Here is a 9828-nt window from a genome sequence, read left to right as displayed (position 1 = left end):
AGTGCTTTTAGTTTTCTACCGTTGAGTTTAATTTTGTTGGTTAAAGTTCTACAAGTAACATTTTCAACGTGGTTCTCGTGTCTGTGGCTCTTATGCCATATGTACTGAGACTAAGCAGTGAGAAAGATAAAGCAAGAGAGCTGCAGAGGTAGGAAGAGAGAGAGCAAGCGAGAGCGAGTGGGGAGGAAAGGTTGCGAGACACTGAAAGATAGAGAGCAGGTGGAGAGAGGAAGCGAGAGAGAACAAAGCTGAGCTCAGAGAGACGAGGTGAAGCCACGGCGCCGCAGAAAAAGGAACAAAATATAGAAAAGTCAAGAGAAAGTGCAGCCGATGATCGTGCTCCATCTTTAAGGAAGTAAAATCTGACAAAGGAAAGTAAATCATGATGAAGTGGAGTCGACTCTGTTTCCTCGGTGAGTTCAGCTCAGCAGCTCAAAACTAACTTTTACTAACTCACGTTGTTTGATTTCAGTGCTGGTGAGTGTTTCTAAAAAGTTGAAGAGTTGAGATTTATTTATAGTAAAAAAAAAGCAGAAGAGGAAGATTAAATCTGTCCTCAGATCAGAGCTCCCGCCTTTACTCACAGTTTGTTTTCTCGTCAGTTGGGTGAGTTGTTGGTGGTTTCACTCCTCTGATCAAACTTCTGCAAATGATTCAGTCCCCAACACTCACAAAGCCGTGTTATCAGTGTTAGAATTTGTATTATTATTATTATGTTCTTGTCTTAAATCTGCACTTGTGTGTACGTTAAGGTTCATCCAAGGACATGGGATACCTGACGTCTTTGTACAGGAAGTAATAGAAACACACAGATGCCTCAGTTTTAGTGAAAATGACGAAAAACCACATGCTTGTTTTCTTTTTATCTGCACAGTTTATAAACACAGCCTTGATCATTCCACCTTAAAAAGAACATGATACTGAACATGTTCCTGAACACAGTGAATATTCCCTTGTCATGATTTAAGAAAACTGTTGTTTAATTCACAAATCTTTAAAAAAGAAATCTGGTTGATTCAGTGACAAAAATATGAAACTGTAAAGTTGACTTTGTTTATTGTCTGTATTTAGACGGATGAATGAGCTTCAGTTCAGTGACAAACATTATTTATTATGAAAGGTCAGAGGTCAATAATGAATATCTAAAGTATATGATTAATGCACTTTGTTACAGTATGGTCTTGTTTCTGTCCTGCTGTTTTCACACCAACGTCTTCACACATATGAAGATGTGTTGCAGCAGCAGCAGCAGCAGCAGCTCTGTGTGGTTAAAGTAACAGCTACATGGCGCCTCTCATTGTTAACGTTCGCCCCTGGACTTTATGTTAAAGGTTAAGTTCAGCGTTTTCAGCACAAACGTCATTGTTTTAATGTTTCTCTCTCCGTCTGTTTTCAGTTCTGACAGTTTCTACGATTTCCAGAGGACGAGCTGATGATTCACCCCCCACCAATGACAGCCAGGGTACGGTACCAGCACACACCTCATCTACATACTCACTGTGGATCAGCTCTGATCCCTCACTGGCCCTCTGCCTCTGACTGCTACAACTGAAACACTGTCAACTCTAGAGTCCAATCTTTTGGTGATATTACTCTCTACAAAACTTTATCCATATTAGAAAAAAAATCAAAATAAGCATCATAAAGAACAATGAAGACCTAGATAAATAACTAAACAACTAACGATCATGAGACTGTAAACTTTAAGAGGACACATGTGAAGTGATTTCCTCACAATCTGATTTTTGAAAACATAGCCTACATAACTCTCTCTTCTTCTAATGGGACTCTTATCTGGATTGATGTGTTCAGTGGGCGGGACAATGCAGCAGCTTGTTCCGTTGACCAATCAGAGATCAGACAGGGATTCTGAATGAGCTGTGATTGGTCCTACCCCAACGACCAATCACACTGCCCACTGCAGGGTTGTGTTTGTGCTGCACTGTGTTGCAAAGCTGTGCTATACCGTGCCACTGCCACCCCATCACCATCCATCACTAGCACATGAGTCGTAGCCATAGCGACAGTGCCCACTTCCTGCATGTATCGTGTACTGCCGTTTAGAAAACCTCTGGCTGACTGAGTGTGTGTTTCCTCTACTTCTGACACAGTCACCCCTACCCCCCCTACCCCCCCGGCCCCCGTGGCCACCGAGGCCCCCGAGGCCCCTGCTGCACCTGGAGGCTCAGGGCCGAGACTCAATCAAACTGAAAATAACAACACCACCACCACCACGGCACCACCGGCCCCCCGACTCTTTGACAGCCCCGACTCAATGAATGCAACAGCAGACAATGTGGTAAGAACCAACCTGAGGCGACTTCCTCACAGAGTCGTACCTCTGCACCTGAAACCTGAAACCTCACATCAGTAACAATAATATCTTAACTTTACATGAAGCTGAGCATCGTGGATCAACAGGAACCGCAAATAAAATGAGTTATTGCATAGATTATTACAAAATGTCAAAAATAGAGCTGCAATAATTAATTGATAAATTAATCGAATAATCAGTTGGAGTAGTTTTTTAAAGGTGTACGGAAAAGAAAACTGAATTTGAGCCCACTCTGGATCACAAAATTAATGTGATAACTCATCTTTCAGACGATGTAGGCCAAACTTTGTGCAAAATTCTATTTTTGAGTAAATCCGGGATGAAAGTGTGTATTTTTTTTCCCGCATTGGATAATGCAGGCGCACGGATTATACGTCAGCCTGTACACGATTCACCAGCCACTGATATTGGATCCTTAATCCGTCATTCAAACGTCTGAGACACGCACACACACACGGAGCTCGGGCTCACCCCAAGCTTTGAATATCCCGCCCGCTCGATAACGACCAATCAAATTTGTTTTCCTTACTCGGGTAAACTCGTGTTGCAGCTCGTGACAACTCGGCGCGACAAACAGGACGAACGGCCATTTCTGTACACCTTTTAGAAAAAAAAAGTTAAAATTTTCCGATTTCAGCTTCTTAAATGTGAATATTTCTGGTTTCTTTGTTCTGGTACAACAATAAACTGACTTTCTCTTTGGTTTGTGGACAAAACAAGACATTTGAGGGCTTAGTCTTGTGGTTTGGTAAACACTAATTAATCGTTTAAATAATCGTCAGATTAATCACTGCACTACTGTATTCATACTCAATGCACTACTGTATTCATATAGCACATCTGTATAGGAAAAAAAAAATATTATATTGATAATCCCCATGCACTTTGTATGTATGTTTTTGTTTTTATTATACTGCACATGCACTGCATTTCGTTGCCTTGTTTTTTAACATGTGTAATGACAATGAATTGAATCAATCAATCAATCAATCAATCAATCAATCAATCAATCAATCAATCAATCAATCAATCAATCAATCAATCAATCAATCAATCAATCAATCAATCAATCAATCAGTAATTGATAATGAAAATAATCGTTAGTTGCAGTCCAAGTTAAAAACAGAATTAATCTGAAACAATTAGAGCACTACAGCTGGACCTGACTGAATAACACCACTCCAGTCAGGTTTATATGAATAAGAAACAACAGGTCAGTGAGTTTTATTTAGTTAGAGAAAAAGAAAATCAACATATTTCTGTATAGTAACTGTAACCTCTCTCTCTCTCTCTGTTGAAAACACCAAGACGGGCGTTGACAATGAGAGTTTGTCCAACACAACAGTGGGAGGTGGCAGCGGCGCAGAGACTCCTGCTACGACCTCGGCCAGAACGACCACCGGGGGTGACGGTGAGGCGGTTTCTACGGCGACAACGGGCAGCGCAGCATCGCCAGGTATCCGACAGATCAGTCACAGATGCAGAAGGCAGTTGGAGGAGCTTTGTGCCTCAGCTCGTCTTCCTGTGTGTCAGACCACAACCACCACGTGCTCGTATTGTACCGGTGGATACACAAACGCATGCACTGACAAACCATCAAACAAACACATTCTCACACACACGCACGCCCAACGGCCGGAGGGGTCACTTTTGCACATACGTATACACCCAGGTGGTTGGAAAAAAAGTTTTTCAAGAGCAAACAATGACATTTAAAATGAAGAACCCCCCAAAATAGGAGGGAAGTTTGTCAAAAGTCGACTGTAACTTGGAGACATAGATGACGGTATCGTCTGCATAAAGACGGACACTGCAGTGCTCGCATAGGAAAATAAATATTGTTTCTGTATGAAGTAAATAGCTGTTGTGTTAATATTGAGCTGATTAGGATATTGATTGATATTGCTATCCAAACTAGAGCTGCAAGAGTTGATTGATTAATTGAACAATAATCGATTATTAAATTAATCGTCAATTATTTTGATAATCAAATAATCGGTTTGAGTAGTTTTTTTAAAGTAAAAAAGTCAAAATTCTCTGATTTCAGCTTCTTAAATATGAATATTTCTGGTTTCTTTGTACCTATATGACGATAAACTAAGTATCTCTTTGGTTTGTGGACAAAACAAGGGATTTGAGGACGTCATCTTGTGGTTTGAGAAACACTGATTGACATTTTTCAACATTTTTTTATATTTTATTGACCAAACAACTAATCAATTAATCAACGGATTAATTAATCATGAAAATAATCGTTAGTTTCAGCCCTATTCCATACTGACTGTCTGGTCAGATGAATAAAACCCCTGTGAAGAAATAATGTAAATCCTGACAAAAACCCAGGGAAGGAGAGGGAGGTGTATTTGTATTATGTTGTTCTGCAGGAATCAAATCTGGAACGGTTACTTCCTCGTTCCTTCCCACTGACAAGCCTAATCAATAATATCCAGTCTGCTCTGTTTTCATGTCAGAGCTTTAGTCTATAACCTGAAGAGGGTTTGGGAGATTTGATAGACTCTGAGAAACATGAAAACACCTTTGTTTGTAAATATGTTTTGCTCCTGATGTCCACCAGGGGGCGTGAACAGAGAAATGTTGACGTATACTGTATGAACTGTCTGTTTTAGGAACAATTCAAGACGGTGATACTGGTGGTGGTTCATCCTGGGGTAAGGACGTTTTTCTATTATTATTATTATCATCATTTGTTTTTTTTTGTTTTTTTTTAACTTATGTGCAGTAGTGCTAATTAGTCCAGTAATTTTAGGCCAAAAAATGGGTCAATGTTAAACAAATTGCAACAGAAGCAAACTCAACTGATTTTGTATCCTCAACATGTCCTGAGTGAGGGAAAAAAAGCCCCGAAGAATCCCATTAGGGGAAAGTTTAGAAACAGACCCAAACATATCCCATTTATACGCATATAAAAGATTTTTTTCATGTGGATAGGGTAACATTTTTAACCTTTAGTTATCTCCATGAAAATTACTGAGTTGTACTTACATTAAAGGGACAACGAGGAGTTTCTATTCGGTTATAAAAAAGTCTCACGTTAATGTGGATGAATCTCCGCTACCCACACTTGTTAATGGGCCCATTTTCGATAAATATATCGTTCTGTCTCTATCGTTATTTTGTTATTATTAGTGGTGGCGGAAGTGCTGGTCGAGCCGACCAGCGTTTCCTTCGTTGCGAATCATGAGAATAACGCAGCCGCATCGCCGTTTATGGTCGGAACTACGGTGGTATGTGAACCTCTTTGAACCTCTGACTTTAATTATTGATGAATGAAAACATGAGTCCGTCTTGCGCCCGGTCAAAGAAATGTACGGTGCGCGCGGAGGCTCATAAATGTAGCGTGAAAACGCTTCGCTTTTCCAAAACTCCTCGTTGTCCCTTTAAGACAAACAAAAAATGTATTACAAGTTTTTTTAAATTCTTTGTTAACATGAGCAAATTTGCATACATTATTCCACCGTTTTGACGGTTGTATGAAATTGCTGTGGTGGTACCGGCATGAAAATTGGAATGAGTTGACTCCATTCTTTCTTTCTTTCTTTCTTTCTTTCTTTCTTTCTTTCTTTCTTTCTTTCTTCCTCTTCTCCTCTTGTATTTTGGGTGGCTTTAATGTTGGCAAGTTGCCACCCAATGCCTTTGCCCGTACTAGTATTTTTTTTATACATACACTTTAACCATTTTTTAATTAACTTTAAAGTTATTTTCTTTTCTGTGTGTGTCTTGTCTTTCAGTGTCCCTTTGAGTATTATTTATTGTCTATATGTACACACCCTGTGCCTTGGTATTATTCACTCGTTCTTTTTTCTAACTTGAAAATTGAAATTACATTTTGATTAAAAAACACATTTTAAAAGATAATGTATCTTCATGATCAGATCTAGAAGGAAATCCAAATGAACCACTCAGGCTCTCAGTGTGAATTTACAGTAAGTTTGATGTCCCAGAATGCACCAGTGGTTAAGGTAAAACAGCTGCAGTAATCAGTGTGAGCCAGCAGAGGGTGCTAAAGCTGCATTTTTATATGCTATGTTTTAAATCTGGTTGTGCCGTCATTATCATTATAAATATGGTCAGTGTTTCTTGATTGGCTGGTTAACACCTACAGTCCAAACCATGGAGGACCTCAGTGTTTATCTGCAGATGTTTCTAAACCTTCATACGCATTTTCCATGGCTGCAGACTGTGTCTGAAGGGAATTAACCACAGTTGATTGTGTTGTGACAGTAAACACAGGGTTACTTTCTATTATTTTATCATTATTTACGAACTATGATTGTTTCAATTATCTCTGTCTCTGTGTCGATCTCCGTCTAGGTTACGTGCTTCTGGTATTGATCATCCTGGTGATCATCATCCTGTGTGTCATCCTCTACTTCCTCAGGAGAGTCTCCAGGGTAAGGGGACAAGTTGTTGTAGAGATGGACACATCATTTTTGGTTATTTGAGTTTTCCTTTGTGCCATATTTTATTTCTCTCTTGTCTCATCTGTGTGTCCAGACATACTCGTTTGATCTTCAGCGACCAGAACCCATCATGAGACATTTCAATGAACCCACCGGCACCGGCTTTGAACAAGTCTACCTAGATGACCTAGGTGTGTGTTTGTGTTTGTGTGCGTGCAGTTGTATTCAAATTAACAAGCCTCTGTAAGACTATAAGACTATCCTGACTTTTTGTGTGCATTGAATCTCAGATCGACCAGCTCCTAAAGATGATGACGTGATCATCAGTGATCTTTCAACTCCACCAGTAAGCAACGGTACGAGTCCACAGCTGGAGGACAAAGACTCTGATGGAGAAAACGGTAAACATTTAAATACTTCTTTTGGTGCTAAAGGACCACAATAAGTATATTACTTGATATTAAATTGTAAAATTTGCTCATTCCTGAAAGAAGTAACAAAAAAGTCCTGGCAAGACTTCTCAATCTGGGACTTCTCCAATCATTTCTACCATCCTGAGAACTTGGAACACCTCAGCTTTCGTTCCTGTCCTTGAACCTCTTGATCTTGACCTCTTCCCTTACTTGGTCTTCAGCTCCAGATCCACAGCCGGAAGCAAACGGCGTTGAGACTTCACCCCCCAGCAACACCAGCCCGTCATCAGGCGACGACGAGCCAGCTGACAAGACGCCCGAGCCGCCGAGCAGTGCTGACTTGATCTTTGACGCTACTGGGGAGACGCAGCAGAACGAAAACAACAACAACCCATGTAAGACACAAATTATAACTCAATCACCATGTCTTTTAGGAGAATGTGCAAAACCTGGACAACACTGTAGGTAAAACATATATAAGTGCCAATCAAGAAACTTGAGTTGTTTGATGGAGCTCTGTTGCTTCCAAAAAAGCCAAAGAAGCTTTGAAGTCAATTATCAATAAGGAATAATAGAAAGGAAAGTGTATTGATTTTCGTCTTTGGATCTCCAATCTGATCGTTGTGTGTCTCTTTATTTGTCCCCTTTCGTTAGCCATTTTCTCCACGGACCCATTTGTTGAAATAAACCTGGACGAGCCAGCGTGGAGTGATCAGCTCCTCACCCCTCCTCTAGCAACCTCCTCTGTCCTCCCCTTCTCTCCTTTCTCCTTCTCCTCGTCCACCTCTTCTTAGCCCCTCCACGACTCTAAGATCGACATGGAGACAGAGACTTTGTCTTTGAGACGCCATCGAGACATCAACAGCATTTTTCTCTCGTATGCAGTCTGTAGTGTTTATTAAGACTTATCCATGTCAAACTCAGCTGTCTAGTTGAGTTGTCCTTTAAATGGGAGGTACTTCATAGTAGCCATCTTGTCCTGTTAGCTAACTAAATCAGCTAGCCAGAATTATGATATGGATTTTAAGCAAATGGACAGGACACAGGTAAAGGTACTAGACTGAAATAGTATGTGTTAATTGTACATCTTTTAACTGACCTTTATGACTATACATCCATAGTTATCACAATACATAACTTAACACAGGTCTAAACTCTGTTTCTCAAACTATAAAAACAGGCATATCTTGTTAGCAAGCTAATCATATTCTGTGGTGTGACCCTGACTAAAGTACCACTGTAAATATGTTTTCTACATTATATTTTTGTCAGTAATGCTGTAAAATACATATTCTTTTTTGTTAATTAGTTATTTTTTGTTTTTAATTTCACTGTACATAACTAGAACCTTTTGTTCTAATTTCTATTATTTTTGTATTCTCTAACAGAGGACCGATTTAAAAGAAAGTTTGTCACTCTGTTTTTTTTTATCAAACTGACAAAAAACATGTTTCTTTATTGTTTTGTACATGAAATGGGTTCTTGACTGTTCAGTGTTTAATAAATGAAAAAGGCACATCTTAATTGTCTCCCCTGCAAGCTAGTTTTATCTTTTTTATTTATCTTTCCTCCCAGACAGTGTGCATTCATCATGTCAATTCATCTAGCTACTGGCTAACATGCAAATGCTAACACACCAATGCTAATCTGCTCTGCACGGCTGCTAACACGTAAACAAAACAATATCAGAGCGTCATTCGCCTCTTAAACAACAGGAGTATTGTCCTCTCCAATCACATAAGCCATATTCCTGAAGTTGGACGAAGCCTCCACTCCGTGATGTAATCTTTAGATTTTTGACAAACAATTTTGGAGCTCCGAGTGACCGTTATGACCCTATGGTTATCACTGTGTTGCCATCTTGTCCGTACCTGAAACTCCCAGTTCAAACAACAAGGGTAACGTTCAACTTTTGGAACAGTGTGCCGCTCGTCAAGCTGCTCGAAAGTGAGACGGCTCATTTTGTAACCTGATTACGGCAGCATGAGAGAGAGAGAGAGCGCTCCAAAAGCGCGTATGGTGTAGGCTACACGGCCCAGAGCAAAGGGTTGAGTGTCCAGCTGAGACTCAGTGGATATCGGTTTACGGTAAGCAGTCTAAACAGGCAATCCCTCAATTATATGTAACTTTTACCAATACGCTACAATGATTTCAATTAAGTAGCAGGTGGAGCTAGGTGAGGCCTAGCAAGCACTTAGCTAGCAAGACAGCAAGAGGCTAATGGCCTGTCACCCTGCCCTCAGTTATCTTCTACAAGCATTTAAAGCAGAAGTGAGTGATATATTTGTGTTAATATAAGTCTTAAATAGTTATATCTTCCGACAGCAATCACTTACATAGAGTGTTTGGACTGAAACACGGGTCTCTCAGTCCCTCTGCTCTGCTCTGAGCCGAAGAGAAAACATTTATCGTATCCTACAGTTTTTATCCAATGAGGAGAGAGAACGGCATGCAGGGCTGTGTGTGCAGCCAAGGAACGCCGTGAATGTGGTGACGTAGCGACGAGGACTGTTATGGTGCGTTCAAGGAAACTCGTATTTTTCCGACCGTGAAGTGGTACCAGTTCGATCTGGTACGAGTTCACCGGTCGGAAGTTACGAGTGGCCGTTATAGTGACTTTCACCGGTAAAACAGGTCGGAAAAACACGAGTGGGTTGCC

General features: G+C 40.4%; 1 protein-coding gene across 1 annotated transcript; it reads left to right on the top strand.

The window, feature by feature from the left end:
• The first annotated feature begins 226 nt into the window (after positions 1 to 226).
• Positions 227 to 8430, top strand: LOC311001693 (uncharacterized protein). Its single transcript, XM_083992809.1, has 10 exons — positions 227 to 413; positions 1397 to 1462; positions 2112 to 2299; positions 3644 to 3791; positions 4963 to 5004; positions 6668 to 6747; positions 6851 to 6947; positions 7047 to 7157; positions 7391 to 7564; positions 7824 to 8430. The coding sequence occupies exons 1-10, from the start codon at positions 383 to 385 to the stop codon at positions 7961 to 7963; spliced, it is 1077 nt and encodes a 358-aa protein (XP_083848935.1). The 5' UTR covers positions 227 to 382; the 3' UTR covers positions 7964 to 8430.
• Positions 8431 to 9828: the final 1398 nt, after the last annotated feature.

The sequence above is a fragment of the Trachurus trachurus genome (genome assembly GCF_905171665.1).
Source record: "Trachurus trachurus genome assembly, chromosome: 18".
NCBI lineage: Eukaryota > Metazoa > Chordata > Actinopteri > Carangiformes > Carangidae > Trachurus > Trachurus trachurus.
The sequence above is the reverse complement of the archived record's forward strand: the minus strand, read 5'-3'. Positions and strand labels throughout refer to the sequence as shown.